The 19,197-nt window shown below is 46.9% G+C and overlaps 1 protein-coding gene across 1 annotated transcript in view; it reads right to left on the reverse strand.

Annotated features, from left to right (window-relative positions):
* Positions 1–11,295: 11,295 nt before the first annotated feature.
* Positions 11,296–19,197, reverse strand: part of KDM4B (lysine demethylase 4B) — a 70,576-nt gene continuing 62,674 nt past the window's right edge. The window contains exons 19-23 of the mRNA XM_054291116.1: positions 14,523–14,708; positions 13,934–14,098; positions 13,113–13,232; positions 12,206–12,298; positions 11,296–11,537 (exon numbers count right to left, since the gene is read on the reverse strand). Of these exons, the coding sequence (XP_054147091.1) occupies positions 11,352–11,537; positions 12,206–12,298; positions 13,113–13,232; positions 13,934–14,098; positions 14,523–14,708 (750 nt within the window). The 3' untranslated portion in view covers positions 11,296–11,351. The remainder of the gene's footprint in view (positions 11,538–12,205; positions 12,299–13,112; positions 13,233–13,933; positions 14,099–14,522; positions 14,709–19,197) is intronic.

Below are 19,197 nucleotides of genomic sequence, written 5' to 3' on the forward strand. Positions count from 1 at the left end.
ATTAACAAAAAATTAATTAGCAGGTTCAGAGAGATCAGCATCAGGTGAGAATGGCACCACCTCCAAAATGCTGTTACTCCATGTGAGAGAAGGAGGGGAGGGAGCCAAGCACACATCAAACAGCAGCAGCCCAATGGCACAGGGAAAAAGAGACAGGAATAAAACCCAGAGATCTCCTGGTTTGTACCCACAGCTCGTGGCCCTCCAGGCAGTCTGGGAATAGCAACGAGTTTTGCCTTCATAATCTGGACTCAAAGGGAATTTGTAGCACGAGTGGTTCCAGCCATGAGACACAGGACAGGCACCTCAGCAGCCTCACATCAGGGACGGGATTTTTGATGCTCACTTTATGTCATCATTGAAGAGTAGGAAGGAAAAACTGATTATTCTTCTTCTGAGCTCTGTTTCTCAGCCTTCCCTGCACTCCCAGCCCTGCCATTCCTGTCTCTCTGTGCCAATAACCATCCCCAGCACTGCTCTCCAGGCTCTCATTCTGCTTCCATCCTTTTCTGAGCTGCCATGACATCCCCCAGGTTGAAATGCAAACCCCTCACAGCGCTGAAATAAATTCCACAAGGAGCACAGGAAGGTGAGTGGCAAAGAGAATTGAACAGCAGCTGGGAGCTGAGTAAATCTTCCAAAAAATCCCAGCCAGCTCCACAGGAAGCCAGTTAGGAGGCAAATAGAGGCTGAAATCTTTTCCCAGAGTCATGGAATATCTTGAATTGGAAGGGGCACACAGAGATCATCAGTGCAGCCTCTGTCCCTGCACAGACACCCAACAATCCCAGCCTGGGCATCCCTGAGGGCTCCTGGAGCTCTGGCAGCCTTGGCACCATGGCCTGGGATCCTGGCAGTGCCCAGCAAGAGTGAGAATCACATCTGGAATCACATCCCAGTTACAGGGATTAATAAATGGTGAAACAAATGATAAAATAAATGAGAACACGAATGATTCCAGGCTCTGGGACTGCACCCTGGTGCCCATCCCAGGTGCAAAGGGCAAATGAAAGAGGAATTCCTGCTCTGAGCTCGCTCTCTGTGGGTTTGCTGTGCCAGAGCTGGCACGGGGCTGACTTTGGTTTTAATTAAACTCCAAGTGATGGCCCATTAATGCCTGTTACAGCAGGGAGGGAGGGCTTGTGTTCCTTATTGATCCCAGGATTTTTCCCTCTCTCTGTCTCTCTCACAAGCTCCAAATGACAGCTTTGACAGTTTGTCAGAGCTGTGGGCAGGGGGGAAGGAGTAAATAAATCATTGCAGGGAATGTTTCACAGGGCAGGGGCTGCAGATCCACACAGATCCATTTCCCCACACAGGAGCAGGGTTGAGGCACGGACAGGGATTCACCAGGGATCCCAGAGCCCCCTTTTATCAGAGATGAGCAGGACAATGACAGCAGAGCCAAACCCATCCCTGCAGCCCAGCTTTTCCTTGTGGGTGCCCAGGGCACGGCTCAGTGCTCAGATCCAGGCAGGACCATCCTGGCAGGACTCAGAGCTGCCCCAAACCCTGGCCAGTGCTGATCCCGTCACTGAGGGGATTCTGCTCCCACTTTGATCAATTCTCCATCAGCCCTGGCCCTGCCCCAGACCCCCCAGCCCCATCCCAGGGCTGCCCACAAAGCTCAGAGCAGCAAAGGGCTCAGCTCCCACTCACACACTGGGCACAGCCAGTCTGTGCCCCAGCTGGAGCTTGCAGCAGCCTGGATGCCAAATCCCTGAGGGTTTGATTTGCAAAAGCCCCCAGGCCCCTGCACAGCCCCGAACCAAGAGCCCCCAGCCCCCTGCAGCAGAACAAAGGCTTTAAAGCAGCTGTAGCTGTGATTTACATTCCAGAGGAAAAGGAAAAGCTTTTCTTGGTTTACAGAATTACCCAAGTGGCAGAGCAGTTCCCAGGCCAGGAGAAACTCCTCACGTTGCAATATGCTTTAATTATACCGAGAGCAGCAGTAACAGAGCGAGAAATCAATTCCTTCTCCTAAATAAGATGGTTGCAAATTCCAAGCCGGGCGAGTGAACAGATGTAGAACTGAAATGGAAAAAGTAAATACCCTCAGAGGTGCTGAGAAAATTGTCTTACTATTGCTACAAGTTCGTCCTGTGGGAAGGGGGTACAGGGAGCCTGCTCCCACATTTCCCAGGGAGGAAACCACGAGTTCAGGCACTGCAGCATCATCATAATTGTGACAATTCCTGGCTGTGAGGGTGGGCAGGCCCTGGCACAGGTGCCCAGAGCTGCTGGGGCTGCCCCTGGATCCCTGGAACTGCCCAAGGCCAGGCTGGACAGGGCTGGAGCAGCCTGGGACAGTGGGAGGTGTCCCTGTCCCAAAATCTCTGTCCCTATCCCAATCCCAGTCCCTGTTCCTGGTCCCTGTTCCCTATCCCTATCCCTGTCCCAAACCCTGTTCTCTATCCTTGTCCCTGTCTCAATCCCAATCCCCGTTCCAATCATTGTCCCTGTCCCTGTTTCTGGTCCCTGTTCCCTATCCCAGTCCCAGTCCCAGTCCCAGTCCCTGTCCCAAACCCTGTCCCAAACCTGTCCCTGTTCCTGGCAGGATGGGGTGCCCTGGGGCTGAAGCAGAGCAGCAGTGACCCTGCTGTGTGATAATGTGTGATAAAGTGTGATTATAATGTGTGATAATATGTGATAAAGTGGGATAACCTCACTCTCTCCAACCCTTTGATGCATCCACCCTTTAACCTCCCTGGTTTTCCCATTTTCTGCTGACCTCCCTCGGGATCCCTCTGCAATCTGCCCAGGGATCAAAGCCCCAAATCCCAACCCCTCCGTGCCTTTATCTCCCCAAACCCCAAATGCCAGCTCCTCCCAGCCATGGGGGCAGAAATTGGGGTTCAGCAGCTGGGGCTGGCGCTGTGCCCACGGGGGGCACACAGGGTGCAGATGGCAGCCCCAGATTAATGGGTTACACAAGGGCCTTAGCCCGGGCTTACTGAGGATAATAAACCCCCAGGGAAAATATTGTGTCCAAATGATTAAAAAAAATCTCTATATAAAATAAAATAAAATAAAATAAAATAAAATAAAATTAAATTAAATTAAATTAAAATAATTAAAATTATAAAATAAAATTAAATTAAATTAAAATAAAATAAAATAAAATAAAATAATTAAAATAAAATAAATTTAAAAAAATAAAATAAAATAAAAATAAATAAAATAATAAAATTAAATTAAATAGTAAATTAAATTAAATTAAATTAAATTAAATTAAAATAAAATAATTAAAATAAATAAAATAAAATAAAATAAAATAATTAAAATAAAATAAATAAAAATAAAAAATTAAATAAAATAAAACTAAATAAAGTAATAAAATAAAATTAAAATAAAATAAATAAAAATTAAAATAAAATAAAATACAAATAACTAAAATAAACCCACCATGGGCCCTGCAGGTTTTGGCCACAGGATATTTTCAAAGGCTGGGGAGGAGATGCTGGAGGTGGCCTCAGATCTCCTGGACTTGCAGGAGGGGTTATTATTTTATTTTTTTATTATTTTTTATTTTAGGGTATCCCCTTTTAGCTACAAATAATTTTTTTAGGTTGAAACATAAAGATAAATCAAACCAAATTACTATTCATTCAGGATAAGCAGATTCAAATTGCTGCATGATTTTTTATCTAAATAATGTTTAAATTTTAAAAAGGGGGGAGAAAAAACTAATTACATCTTTGTGTGGAAGATCATAAATCACATAATTACAATGGGAACCTCTGCATCTTTCCAGCACACCAAAAGCAGACTACACAAGTTCTTATCTCATTGCTGTTTAATTAAGAATTATGTTTGAGCATCTTCTTTTTAATTATCACGGAGCCCAGATGACTTCTAATCTCCTTTTTACCCAAAATGAGTGAAGGTGCAGTCCAAAACGGGCCCTAATGAATTTACAATTTGCTCTTTGGGGAACTTTATTAAAATTTCCTCCGAACAGAAGATGAACAGTGATAAAGTGAATTTCCAGAGAGAACATTTGGTTCCCTTTGGTTGGCACCACAGGAGCTGCAGAGGGGGTGCAGAGGGGTCACTTTTTCACTTTTTGGGGAGTTTCACACGTGGTTCTGTGGCTGCACCAAAATAAAATATGAAAATAAAATATGAAAATAAAATATGTCCCTGCTCTGAACATGAGCAGAAACTTTTCCCCGCCTGAAGCTTTTCCCGCTGTGTCCTGCTGACCCTGTGATCCCAGGTGACACCACACACACACAGATATTATTTATAAATGTGTGAGGGGTTGTTTAAGCCCAGCACACAGCAAATACCTTCTAATTCAATTGGCTGAATCGACACAGGGAGATTATTAGTTTTCAGTAAGATTGGATTCAATTAATTAGCCTGAAAATATCAGCACAGCCAGGCGAGCAAAGAAAAACAGAGATAAATCCCTGCCATGGCACTGCTTCATCTTTTAAAGGCAATTAACTCTTAGTTATTAGCTTTTAATTAGGGAATAATAATGACACCATTAATACAGTTTATTATACTTGTCAGCAGGCAGCTGTTCCGAGCAGGCTCCGTTATCAGATCTCGGCTTTTGGCTGCTCCTTGCAGGGAGGGGGCAGAGCTGGGGGGGCCCTGGGCTGGATCCCCCTGCCAGGGGAGGGATGGAGCAGAGAGGGATGGGGCAGAGTGGGATGGGGCAGAGCAGGAGGGAGCAGAGGAGGAGGGAGCAGAGCAGGATGAGCAGAGCAGGAGAGAGCAGAGCAGGGCAGGATGGAGCAGAAAAGGATGGAGCAGAGAGGGATGGGGCAGAGTGGGATGGGGCAGAGCAGGAGGGAGCAGAGGAGGAGGGAGCAGAGCAGAATAGGACGGAGCAGAGCAGAGCGGGATGGAGCAGAGCAGGGATGGAGAAGAGGAGGATGGAGCAGAATAGAATGGAGCAGAGCAGGATGGAGCAGAGCAGAGAAGGATGGAGCAGAAAAGGATGGAGCAGAGCAGAGAAGGATGGAGCAGAGCAGGATGAGCACAGCAGGAGGGAGCAGAATAGGATGGAGCAGAGCAGGATGGGGCAGAGCAGAGAAGGAGGGAGCAGAATAGGAGGGAGCAGAATAGGATGGAGCAGAATAGGATGGAGCAGAGCAGAGAAGGAGGGAGCAGAATAGGAGGGAGCAGAAAAGGATGGAGCAGAGCAGAGAAGGATGGAGCAGAATAGGATGGAGCAGAATAGGATGGAGCAGAGCAGAGAAGGAGGGAGCAGAATAGGATGGAGCAGAATAGGATGGAGCAGAGCAGGATGGAGCAGAGCAGAGAAGGAGGGAGCAGAATAGGATGGAGCAGAAAAGGATGGAGCAGAGCAGAGAAGGATGGAGCAGAGCAGGATGAGCACAGCAGGAGGGAGCAGAATAGGATGGAGCAGAATAGGATGGAGCAGAGCAGGATGGAGCAGAGCAGAGAAGGAGGGAGCAGAATAGGAGGGAGCAGAGCAGAGCTTCCCTCCCTGCCAGGCTCCAGAGGAGCTCCAGGGCAGCTCTCAGGGCTCCTCCCTCTCCTGGCTCTGCCTCTGCCTCTGTCCTGGAGCCCCCTGAGCCTTCCCTGGGTTTGGGGGGACACTGGGGCTGTGCCAAAGGTGCTTCCACACCTCAGCCCAAAACATCCCTAAAAAAATCCCCTGGTTTATTTTAATCCCCCTCTTTGGATGTGCTGAGCAGAGCAGGGCAGAGCTGACTTGGAAACAATTTTTTTAAAAATTAAAGAAAACCTTAAAGAAATTCACACTTGGAATAATTCTGCCCATTCCCAATCTCATGCCAACCCCATGCGCCTGCATGCCAAGGTCGCCAGGAACACCTTGGAATTCTCTTTCTTTTTGTCCCAAATTTATTGTGAAACTTCAAATCCTGCTGTAAGAGCAACAGCCACGACCTTGGCAGTGGCCAAATGCCTCAAGTTTTCATTTCTGTGTCTGCTGAGTCACCAAAATAAAACCTCCAGAGGTCAGTGATTACACAGCAACCCACATTTCCCATTATTTTTCCCATTATCTTGTTTCACTGTGTTCTAGCAAAGACTGGAAACCATTTCCAGGGCACAAGCCTGACTTCACTGTGGTTTTTTATTCCTTTATCACACAGGAATTAATCTTACCCCAAATTATGCACACAGGATGCTCCAACAACACGAAAACACAATGCCATATATTTCCCCAATCTACTCTGGAGTTAATAAATCACCAAAATAAATGTGAAATATTCTGGTGGGTTCCACCACCTTGGTTTTAATTTGTTTTCCTTGCTCTGGACTGGAGGGAGCCCCAAGGGAAACACCAGGAGCTCCTTGAACTGCTCGTGGAAGGAATTTTCTGAATTTTCTTCCTCCTCTCCCAACACAGATCCTGAGGAAAGAAAGGAACAGGGAGAAGGAACAAAGCAGCTGGGAGAGCCCATTTGCAATTTTCTGCAGGAAAGCAGAGCTGTTACACTGAAAGCAAGGCTGTACAAAAGGGAAAACTTCCCCCACTGAGCACTGACATGAAAATAGGGAGGAGGAGGAGGAGGATGGCAGGAGAAAACCAGATTGTAAGCATGGACCTGGGAAGGGTGGCACAGAGAGGGTGCAATGCAGGGGAAGGAAAAGGGAAAAGGGAGAGGGAGAGGGAAAAGGGGAAAGGGAAAAGAGAAAAGAGAACAGGGGAAAGGGAAAAGGAAAAAGGGGGAAAAGGGGGAAAAGGGGGAAAAGGGGGAAAAAGGGGAAAAGGGGAAACGGAAAAGGGGAAAAGGGAACAGGGAAAATGGGGAAAAGGGAAATGGGAACAGGGGAAAGGGAAAAGGGAAAAGGGAAAGGGGAAAGGGGAAAGGGAAAAGGGAAGAGGGAACAGGAAAAAGGGAACAGGGGAAAAGGGAAATGGAAAGGGGGAAAGGAAAAAGAGAACAGGGAAAATGGAAAGGGAAAAAGGGGAAAGGGGGAAAAGGGAAAAAGGGGGAAAGGGAAAAATGTAAAAGGGAAAAAATGAGAAGGGAAAAGGGAAGAGGGAAAATGGAAAAGGGAACTGGGAAAGGGGAACTGGGAAAGGGGAAGAGTGAAAAGAGAAGAGGAGAAAGGGAAAAGGAGAAAGAGAACAGGAAAAAAGGGAACAGGGAAACAGGAAAAGGGGAAAGGGGAAAGAAAACAGGGAAAAGGAGAAAGGGAAAAGGGAAAAGGGGGAAAAGGGAAAAGGGAAAAGGGGGAAAAGGGAAAAGGGGGAAAATGGAAAAGGGAAAAGGGAAAAGGGAAAAGGGAAAAGGGAAAAGGGAAAAGGGAAAAGGGAAAAGGGACCCTCCCCTGTCCCAGGTGCCCCAATCCCTGTCCAGCCTGGCCTTGGGCATTCCAGGGATCAGGGGCAGCCCCAGCTGTGCCAGGGCTGTCACTGCTCTGCTCCACCAGCTCTGTGTCACCTGCAGGTGCTTCACACCTGGGTCTGAGCACAAACACCTGAAGCCAGAAAACACCTGAGGACATCTCTCACTTCTGAGAAAAACTGCAGGGAAATTTATGTGGACAAAATGGACCAAGCCCTTGATTTGGGAGTATCACAGAAGTGAGAGGAACTGCAGCGTTTAACAAGCAGCCAATTGTCTCTAAGCTGAATTAGTGAAAAATGTGATGATAAATTGTTCCTGGAGCCCAGAGCCGCCCCTGAGCTGAGGGATCTCACTCTGGTGTGCTCAGGCAGATTTTTCCCTTCGTGCTGACAAAAATCTCACACTAATCACCCAAGCCAGGCCACAAAGCTCCTGGATTGCAGTGTTAATTCCATGTTCCAGCTGAATCCCAGATTAACCAGGCACACCACAGAGGCTCTGAGCTGTTCAGGTGACAGAGAGAAGGAAACCTCAGCTCTGAGCAGAGCAAATCACACTTGCACCAGAGCCCTTCTCCCTCCTCGTGGCTTCTCCAAAGAGAAAACTGCCCAGGGGCTTTTCTGCACCTGAATCGGCTCAAATTCATCTTTTTGGCCAGGCAGACGAATCCCTGCAGCAGCATCTTGGCCTGCATCAGGGGGAACTGACCATTCACCCCTGATCAAACACAATTTGCTGCATTTTCCAGAGATGGCTCAGTTAAATGAAGCAGATGAGCAGAGGATCTGGCCATTTCTTTATTTTTAAACCCTGATCTGGGGCACAGGGGAGGGGATCACTCCTGTTTCAGAGACAGGCTGGCTCGTTTGCTAGGGGATATTTAGCAGCTGGCATCTGAAATGGCAAGGCTGGGCTGGAGAGGTTGAGCCAAAGCGAACTGTGCTGAAACAGAGCCAAAATCCTGTTTGTTCCACAGGAAAAGTGGTTAAACTGTGGTCACTGTGCAATTCCAAACAGTATTTGCACAGTGACCTTTACATTTCCCCTGCTGGAAACCAAAAATTTAATTGTTTTGCTGCTTTCATGCAGAATAAATAACTCCCAGTGATTTTCTATTGGTGAGCAAGTAACCCAAGGACTTCTCCTCTTCTGCTGCCAAAGCTGCCAAATAATTCTGTGTCAACAGCTCCAGCTCATTTGAGTCTCAGGATTGTGCCAAAATTGCCTTTTTTTGTGTGCTGTGCCAGCACAGTCATTCTTGGGAACAAGAGATGACCTGAAAGCTCTGGATGGGGAATGAAAGGTGTTTAAATGGAGTTTCAGGGAGATGCTGTTTGAGGAGGTTCAACAACCTCCTGCTGCACAAGATTTCAAACTTAGAAATGAAGAGACTTCAACCCCCCAAAAAGTGTCATTCTGAAATGCTCAACAGCTTTTAATTCATTTTGAACCTAGAGGCAGAGAAAAAAAAATAGGCAAAAAATACATCACAGCCTTAATCTAGGGGGAGAAAGGAAAAAAAATCATTATTTTTATAGCACATAATCAGACACAGGTATATTTCACTGGAGGAAGGGGTAGGAATGTGCATTTCCTATTTCCTTTTCAATAGGCTGCCCTGAATCTGCACAAGTCATTCCTAAACCAAAATGAGGGATTTAAAAATCAACAAAAAGAGAGAAAAGCCTTGCACTAAGGAAGGGCATTCAACAGTTCCAGGTTCATGTTTTAACATAACTCTGAGTATGGGGTGAGGGGACACATTTGTGTTTTTACAATATAAATAGCATTTGGGAAAGGTACTACACATGGACACAGCTACTGCAGGACTCGAGCATGCAGAGGAAATTCCCCGTCGCTCACAACCCCTCATCCCATCCCACCCTTCCCTCCCACCTCCAAAAAAATTCCTCTGCTGGTTAAATTTCTCTTGCAATTGTTTTAAATATTTCTCTCGTGGCCTGGCAACATTCTTAGTCTTTTATACAGCAAGTTTTCTATTTAATCACATTTCACCCGACAGGAGACAGCTCTGTGGGAGGAACAACCCAGGCTCGGGAGAACCTTGCCAATTTTTAAACTTTTATTAGTCTCAGTTTGGTTTTATTCATGGAGACATCTACTGAAAACTTCAGAAACTCAGGAATAAAAGAACCCAAAAGCAGAACCCTGTTTGCAGGCACAGGAAAAGGACCCGTAGCACAGGCAGGAGAAAGGATGGGACCTCCGATCCTCAAGGGAGAACAAAACCAAAGTAAAAAAGGAATTAAATTGCTTTATTCTATCTCCACTCTTTCACTAGGACAGTTTAATACCCATGGAGTCTCTTAAGATGCTAATCTACCATCTGCTGGCCCACAAATCCTTCCCACTTATTCCCTTAAAGATGCAGCCAGAGCTTTGCTTAACAGCCTCTCCCCAGAACAACGACCACCTTGCAAAGGGGCTTAAAAATAATAATCAAAACAAGAATATTGTCTCTCTCCATCCAGCAATTTCAGGGAATTAAGTGGAAGAGATTGCAGTGCAGCATTCCAGGTTGCTGGCTGGGCTGTGCAGGGAGGGTCTGGGTGCCCTCAGCTCTGCTCTGCCCCTGCACTGAACCTTCCCAGCTCACCAAGCACTGCCTCCTCCTCTCCTCTGAGCTGCCCGAGCTCCTCCAAGAGAGGGGAAGATTTTCCAGTGGCTCCAGCAGGGTTTGGAGCAGGCTCTCTGCCAAGCTCCACATCAGCTCTTCAGCCCCAGGGCATTCCAAAGGTCCAGGTGGGAGCTGCCCCTCCACACTGCAGGGCTGGGCTCTGCCTTTGGTGCTCCTTCAATCCTCAGAGAGCTGAGTCCAGTCAAGGCAGGGCTTGCACTCCTCTTCCCCAGGAGGAACTCACAGGCTCAGTCTTTGCTTAAGGAAAGGATGTCACGACAATCAGATGTTTGAGGAATTTCTTCTTTAATAGGATAAAAGAAAAACATACAAACACCTCCCAGGCTTCTGTCATGGAATGATTCTCACACTGTAAGGAGCACAACTCAAAAAAAAAAAAAAATAATAATAATAAAGTTAAAAAATAAAGAGACAAAGGAAAGAGAAAGGAGAAGTGCTAAGGGAGAAGTGCTGCCAGGGAGCCTCTGGCTCGTGGGGAGCTAACACAAGCAGCAACAGAACACTTGCCAAACCAGGGTGGCACACTGGAACTCAAAGCCATGCTGATCCTGAACTAGAAAGCAACTGTGATGGCAAAGATGGGGAAGGAAGGTGAGAGGCATGACCCAAACCTGGCCATTTCTTCCCTAAGCCCCTCCCTGGGGACGTGGCAGCGATGCCAACATCCATGCCAGGGCGTGCAGAGAGCCAATGGCAGAAACATCCCAGCGTGAACATTGCTTGCCCACCTTCCCCAGCTTACAGAGATAGTGTTTCTTTACAAAAGAAGAACCCAGAACATTCCAGGACATCTGCTCTTGCTCTCCCTCTCCCCGCTGTAACATCAGTCACAATTCATTTGGGGGTGAGGGGGGAGGATTTCATTTATTTTCTGTTTTAAAGCCATAATCTAGAAAAATGTTTTGTGGAAACTTTCATTTTCCTATTTTTGCTTGCTTTTTTTTTTTTAATAATGCTCATTCATAGAAAACTTCACAAAGGTGACGTCTATGTACAGAAAACACGATTCCAAAGGCTGCTTCAGTAGTCAATGTAATAGCACCTTGAAAGACAAAAGTTTGACAGATTTGAAAAAGTCATTTCGTTAAATTTTAACCCTTTCCTCATAAAAAAAGAACCAGTCACAAAGCTCCATCTGTAGAAACTCTTCCAAAGTCTCCGTGTGAAAAGCTGAAGGGTTTCCAAGCTCCCCAGCTCTTGGTCAGCAACTCCTGGCAAGGTCGAGGTAGCAGCCAGACAGGGATTTCCTGCAGTCCAAACCAAGAGGAGATGAAAGAAATTCACAGCAGGCTATTGCACAGGGCTGGTCTTCCATTCCACAGTTTCCTATTTATTTTTTCCACTAACTCAAAAAGGGTTAATCGAATATTTTGGATGAATCCTGGTTAAAACATGTTGCTCTGAGTCCCAGGCTGGTACTGTGTCTGCAACAGGCTCTCCATGAAGGCCAGGTAATCTGGGGTTTGTCCATATTCCTCAGGATTCCTGGGATTCCCCAGCCGGGGACGCTTGGCTGCTCTCACTTCATCTCCTGAAAACACATCTTCCTGAGGGGCCCCGGTGCTGAGCGACTGCAGGAGACACAAAACAGCCATCAGGGCACAGCAGGAGCACAGGGAGACACCCACAGTCCCCCTGGGCCGGGAACACTCTCCAGCCCCACCACCTGGTTAAATGAAATGGCTTTAAAGGGTCTAAAAACACCCAGTAAGGCTGGAATTTAAAAAAAAAAAAAAAAGCTATGAAATAAATCCCTCATCTTTTCTAGGCTCAGTAATTCCACTGTATGCACTTAAAGACAGCCTTATCTTGTAGATTAAGAGATTTATAGGTAAGAGCCACACTCTAAATCTCCAGTTTGGTGAGAAAAGGGGGTTTGGTCCCACGGAGATAATCAGTTCTCCAGAAAGCCCTGAGCTGCAGCCCAGCTCACCTCACCCCTGGACAGGATGACTCCACATAACTGAATTCATATGGTGTAAAATGATCTGAACATAATCTTTTAACCAGAGAAAATAAAACTCTGAGCTGAACACGTGCAAGGGGAAATCATTTCTGTGCCTCTCAAGCAGCCGTGGCCAGGATTTCTTCCACTCTGTGTATTTTGGGAATGACAAGCACTTTTACAGCCACAGAAACTGGAGGCTGCATTCACCTAATGTCTAAAAAATACATGAAGAAAATGTGAAGGGGTTCTGCAAGCTGCAGCTGGTTTATTGTTTGCTATTTTGGTACCCACCAGGCGAGACTTGACTCTCTTGGGAAGCTCTTCCTCCAAGGTATAAATATCCCCACGCTTCACCATTAGCTGAGAGCCATCCTCAAACTCCACCTGCAGGGAGGCAGAAGGTGAACTCAGAGCCACATCTGAACAGCCCATTGCCAGCCTGTGGCACAGCAGGAAGCACCAGGGGCCAGCTCCCATGGGTGTCTCTGTGGAATGAGCACTCCCAAGCTCTGGGGAGGATGCTGAGCCCAAAAAGTGCTGCTTTCAGTGCTGTCCAGGCACCTCTGTCTTATCCAAGTGGATTCATTCAGTGCTCCATGGATCCCAAAATAACTGTACTCCAGCTGGCCCAGCACCTCACATTTCTACTGATTTTTGATTCATACTCTGAAAAAAAGCAGCTTTTCACTTATGATAAAAGCAGCCTTCTATTCAGGCCAATATGGTAATAAGAATTTCTTTCATCTTAAACAAAGCATTTTTACAGGTCACAAGGAAACAACTGCAGCTACTAAAGTACATTTGTATTTCAACCAGCAGAAATAGTCAGCCAGGTACAAAAAACTCCTCCCATGAAACCTTTTTTGCTAAGCACTGATTATATCATGAATTATTCATCAGATGTTCCAGGGATGTTTATTCATGGAAACGTGCACAGCAAAATGTTAAAACTATTAAAAGTTTTTAAGGGATTCTTATTTCCTTTGCCCAAGACTTTAATACACTTTTCTGCATAAAGCAGAAGGACACAGAGCACAGTTTAATAGGGGTGTCAAGTTCAGGCTGGACAAACTCAGAGGGAATAAATCATCTGCTCCCAAATCCTCCTGCTGCTCTGCCCAGCTCCAGCAGCTCCTCCCTGGTGCAGGCTCAGCTCTCCCATCCTGGAGCACACCCCAGGGCTGCCTCTGCCACTCACCTGGTAAATCTGACTGATCTGGGCTGCAATGAACTTGGCCTTGTAGATGATCCCGTCCGTCCACTGCAGCTGCACCAGCTCCCCCTCGGGAGGGGGCCCCATCTGGATGCAGTCCCTGCTCTGAGGACAGAGAGAGAGGGGTCAGAGACACAGCTCCAGCAGAGCTCAGGAGCCAGAGGTGTGCTAGAATCACATGCTAATGAGCAACAGGATGTATTTCTGCACTTGTGATTAATTGTGGGCATCTCAAACAAAACCAGCCTGAGAGAGCAGCAACCGACTCCGGCAGCTGCTTCTGCTGCCAGCACCCAGCTCATGGACATTTCTCATTACAAATCCCACAGCATCACATCTCCTGTATCTCAAAAACAAGCAGGGCAACTCAGTGAATCAGTGGCACAATCAGGAAGGCAATGCATGAGCTGACAAATCAGCCTCTTCTAGACATTCCCTCTATTAAGTGAATTCCCTGTTTTGAACCAGAAGTGCTTACGAACAATCTGCTTCCCCCATGAATCACACTTGTCAGTTGAAAAATAAGATTATTCAACCACAAAACAAATAGGATGAAATTTAGAACAAACACTGCTTTCTGTGAAGTCATCTGCATTCAGCAAGATCACATCTTTGTAAAGCAACCAAAAAATAAATGAGATAATGTCAGAAACAAGCTCTGTCATGAAGAGCGGGATGAGATTTTCTAGGCGAGCAGCAACTTAAAAATTAAAATGAAAAAGTTAAGATTTGCTTTGCTGTTCCAGCCCAAGGCACAGCTCAGTTTGCAGTGCCTGTGCCACAGCAGGGTCCCAGAGCTGCCTTACAATGATGCTCTCGGGGTAAACGTTGTCGCTGTAGGAGCCGTCGTCGAAGTTGACCTCGTAGAAGGTCTGGGTGCTGGTGCCGATGACCCTGCAGCGATAGTAGAGCCCGTTCCTGTTCTTGGTGATCACTGTCTGCCCCAGGGCCACCTCCCTGCGGAATGGCACCTGCAGGGACACAGGAACAGCTGCCAGACACAGCTGCAAAAGCTGCGTCCAAAATTCCATGGAATGGTTTGGGTGGGAAGGACCTTAAATCCCACCCAGTGCCACCCCTGCCATGGCAGGGACACCTCCCACAGTCCCAGGGTGCTCCAAGTCCCATCCAGCCTGGCTTTGGGCACTGCCAGGGATGCACCCTGTGCCACTGTTCTACCCTCTTCACAGCCAGGAATTCCTCCCCAATATCCCATCCAAACCAGCCCTCTTGCAGATTAAAGCCATCCCCAACAATACCTTCCTGGACAATCTTTCTGCATTAAAAACACAAAACATTTTGAGCCAACACAGGCGGGGAGAAACTATTTAAAAAAAACCAGAAGCCAAAAAACCCAACAAAACTCCAAATCCCTCAGCCCAGCCCAAAACCTACGTTCTGGTTTGCTGCTTTGTGCTTGAAGCAGGTGATGGACACCACGTAGGGCCAGTCGTCGGGCTCCATGGGCACGCCGGCCGCGTGCGCGCACGTCACGTGGAAGGACGTGGAGCAGTGCTCGTAGGAGCATTGCACACAGGCCCCAGACACCTTCTTCATCCTCTTCCTGCAGTACACACACCTCTGCAAGGGAACACAGCTGAGATCACAGCCAGCTCTGCAGGGGAGCACAGCTGGAGTCACCTGTGCAAGGGAACACAGCTGAGATCACAGCCAGCTCTGCAGGGGAGCACAGCTGGAGTCACCTCTGCAAGGGAACACAGCTGGAAACACACCCAGCTCTGCAAGGGAACACAGCTGGAGTGACACCCAGCTCTGCAAGGGGACACACCCAGAGCTCAGATCTCTCAAGGAGCAGAGCCTGGCGCCCTGCAGAGCCCCCACAGGAGGTGGCACACGGCAGAGAGCCCGAGGCGGCAGTGCCACAGCTGCAGTGCCACAGCCCTATGCCAGGACTGTCTTTGTGAAACCCCCTCAGGATCTCTCCAAGGCAAGAAACTCCAGCAGAATTGTCATTCCCTGCCTCACCACTCCCATGGCCATGCCAGCACCTCCAGTCACTCAGCCCTGCACAGCCACACTGGGCACAGACAGACTGGGCTGGGCAAACACCCACCAGTGGCACTGCTGCACCCTCATCCTCCTCACTGCACCTACACTTCATTAACTCCAACAGCAGCTGGATGCTCTCAGGTGCTCTGCTGGAAAATAACATTTCCATTTTTCTGAAGGAACAGAACACAGTAACTGGGTGGCAATTTGCTCGATTATATTTAATGGGACATTGTATTGATCAGATCTCATGGAATATAAAATCACATAATGGAACAAAAATACTGTGTGTTTATTTCAGATGCATAAGCATATCAACCATAAATATTTTATTGGCATCCATGTCAGATGAGCCACTGTAGATAATTCAGTCAGTTTTGCAAACAAAAGAAATAAAAACATTGTACAAAAAATACCCAGAATTATCAGGGAAAAAGTCTGAAATCTCAGAGACATTTTCACACTCATTTTCTGCAAAGCAGATCCAGTTATGAGGTAAATCGATGTAAGATGTGGGACTGCTTTAAAAAGAAATTACATTTTCTCAAAGCGAAAAATCCTGAGCCTGATGGCACTGACAGGGAGCAGGAGCTGTAGTGGGAACAAGACAAATTTCCTCACTCCCTATAACAGCACCCTTTCTTGTTTCCAGCCCCTCAGAAATACAGAAAAGGAGATTTTGGGAATCCCAGTCTAAATAATGGATTCTTGCATAATGTTTCCAGGGATCCATTTGGAAACACCACTCAGTTTTTAACTTTTCCAGGAATCTGTCACTGATGAGCAAATCCCAGAATGGTTTGGGCTGGAAGGACCTTAAAGCTCATCCCAATCATCCAGCCCATCCACTGGCCTTGGACACTTCCAGGGGTGGGGCAGCTTCTTTACCTTATCTGAGGCTGGCACAAGGCAAATCAGGGCAAATTTAATACCAAACACATGAGACAAATGTGCCTTTCATGATTAAAATGAACAAAAGGTGTCCCTGACCATGGCAGGGGGTGGAACTCCAAAACCTCCAAGGTCCATCCAACCCAAACCATTCTGGGATTCCTTCTCCAGGAACAATTCTCTTCCTTGAAAGCAAAAGATGCCGAAGAACAGGAGATTTGTTCTTCCTTATTCCTGTGCAACACCTCCCCCCCGGCTGGGCTCTGCCCCACATTTCTATGAAATAAGTCCCATGAATTAACTGAAGGCAGTTTGTTTACACCAAAGATTAATTTGGCCTTTTTACACAAACGAACAAAAGCCAGGAAATTCAAAGCCAGAGCCTGAGTGCTGCCAGAACGTGGGTTTAGCCTTTAATAAGCTGAGCCTTTATCACTCTGCAAACCATGTTCCAGAGCTGATAAGCAGCAGGAAAGTGCACAGCAGGACTGAGGGGAGTCAATGGCACTGATGCCATTATTAACCTGTCAATATCCCCCTGTCCCAGCAGCTGCTGACACACAGGGGGCTCAGGGAGCATTAACCCTGCCAGGGCAGGAATCTGCCCCTCCTGATGCCAACAGGGCTCTGCCAAGCCAGGATTAGCACACACCCTGTGCCCACACAAACTCCCTGTGACAGCAAAGGGATGTTCAGAGCAAATATGATCAAAAGATAAATGTGAGTGACAGTGAGCCTGATGTGTAAGGAGTGATGGGGGAAGTGACAATTCTTGGCTGTGAGGGTGGCAAAACACTGGCACAGGGTGCCCACAGCAGCTCCATCCCTGGAATGCCCAAGGCCAGGTTGGACAGGTCTTGGAGCAGTTCTGGGATAGTGGAAGGGGTCCCTGACCATGGCAGGGGTGGCTCTGGGTGGGATTTAAGGCCCCTTCCAACCCAAACCAGTCTGGGATCTATGAAAATGCAGATCTGGAAGTGTGGGAGATGGGATGGACAGAAACACCAGTGCCAAGTGCTGTGGGAAAGCTGCACAAGGAGATTTAAAAGCATTTTCTGTGGGAGGGAAAAGAGTCCAAAGCACAGGAGAGAAATCTTTGAAATAAATGCACACCAGAGTCAGGTCACTGCTGAGAGTAAGAAATGGGCTGTCTGCTGCATGATGAACACTGCAATTCATTTACTCCACTGAGGAATGACAGCTAATTATTCCAAATTTCCACGTCATAAATAATTTACGTGCACAGGCCTGTAATGTGCCATCAATCTGGGAGCAGGAAACTGCAGTTCTGAAAATGGTGCCATACCCACAAATGGACTGAAATTCTGTGCTTGGTCCATGCTCAGAGAACAGGATATTCCTATCATCAGATCACTGCCACTCCCTGGCACCTCAGCCCTCATCACAGGAACTTAAAACAATAAAAACATATTAAAAAATCAAATTATAACCATGGATAGCCCCTACCCCCTCTCTCCTCCACTACCCTCATCTATTTACATCAACTATCCTCACATCATTCCTTCTCTCCTTTTCCAGTTTTTCCAACTACAAAGGTCATCTTCCCAATTTTATCAAGTACTGCACCAAGTCCATCATTGCCAAAGTCAGGAGCTCCAATGCCATCACCTTTTAGTCTCCCTCAGTTTATCTTCCTAACTGCAGCTGCTCACCTCCAAAGCTCCTCCAGTGACTCCCCACATGCTCCAGGAGTTACCTGCAAATTCCCATGAAGAATCCTAAACCTCCCCACCATGGTTCATGAGTCTCTGCACACAATTTTATTCAATTTACACTCTCTCTGTACCCCACAGCACCACTGCCTCTGTATTCTGCCATCCAAATTAATTGTTTAATCCTTACCTAATTGAAAACTCTAAAACTTTCCAAGTGAAGGGCTTAAAGCCAGGCTTTGACATTTGAGCTACAAGCCAGGCTCTGGCTAACAGCAACACAAGGAATATGTGCCTGTAAATTCCAACATTGGCCTGTGTAAGTCAAGGCACTTCAAGTAAAAATTCTCCAGGTTCCCTGACAAAGGAAGAAAACACAAGGTGCAAATGGAATATAACAGAAGAAATCAAACAAAATTTCTTTCCAGAGCTCCAGGAGCATTTGGACAACGATGTCAGGGTGGAATTGTTGGGGTGTCTGTGCAGGGCCAGGAGCAGGACTGATGGCCTTTGGGGACCCTCCCAACTCAGGATATTCTGATATTCTATGAATGTTTGCAGTTTTGATTGAGGAATGAATGAATGAATGAGAAATGGGTGCAGTGGGTCCATGCAGAGGCTCTGGCAGGCACAGACTCTGCTCTGGAGCAGAGCAAAGCAGCAGAGTCAGACACACAGACACTGCCCTGGCTCTGCAGCACTGCCAGGCAGCCAGGGAAGGGTTAAAGAATTAAGTCATGTTTCCTTGTGAGGCTCCATTAAGCAATACAAGTGAGTGTTGTGTAAAAGGATTTTAAGTTCAGCGTTACAAGTGCTGGTAATGAAGAGGATGCACGTTGGAAGTGTCAGCTGATCCATAAAGAGCCACGGCTGCAAGATTTATCACCCTGGCACTGCGCTGCCCCATCACTCCTGCTGAATAATGAATGCTTTTTACATTCACATTTGTGTACAAAACCCATTTGCACAACAGAGAAATAACTCTGGAAGCAGGGATAGGTTCCTCCTAATCTCTCACCCGGGCTGGCTGCACTAAGTAGCAGCTCTGTTAACGAATCCATCAGCACTAGCCCATCTATCACTGCTCCAGCACCTTCCCCATCCCACACTGTGTCACCCAGCTGACTTCTGTACCAAAAAAAGCAGCAAAAGCACAATTTATTTTGCAATAACACACTATAGTGATGGAGCATTAACTAACATTAAGATAAATTGCTCTGAGCTAATGAATCGTCCATTACTAATCCCTCAGATGAGGCCACACAGCTAAATAACAACTTGGAGCTGGGCTTGTATTAAAATCCTTGCAGTCTTGCCTTGCAGTCAGGGTCACAGAAATGTTTATTCATTTCTACAAGAGATTTCTTGATAGAAAGAGAGAAATGTTGTAAGGAAAGGTGAATTAGAGATGAACAATTCAGCTTCCCTCTAGTCACCGTGTCCCTCTGCACTCCTGCTGTGCAGCACTTGGAGTAAATGGAGCTTTTAGGCACTTT

This window comes from Melozone crissalis, unplaced genomic scaffold, assembly GCF_028551555.1.
Source record: "Melozone crissalis strain CALT ecotype California unplaced genomic scaffold, PUWL_Pcris_2 ptg000088l_1, whole genome shotgun sequence".
Classification (NCBI taxonomy): domain Eukaryota; kingdom Metazoa; phylum Chordata; class Aves; order Passeriformes; family Passerellidae; genus Melozone; species Melozone crissalis.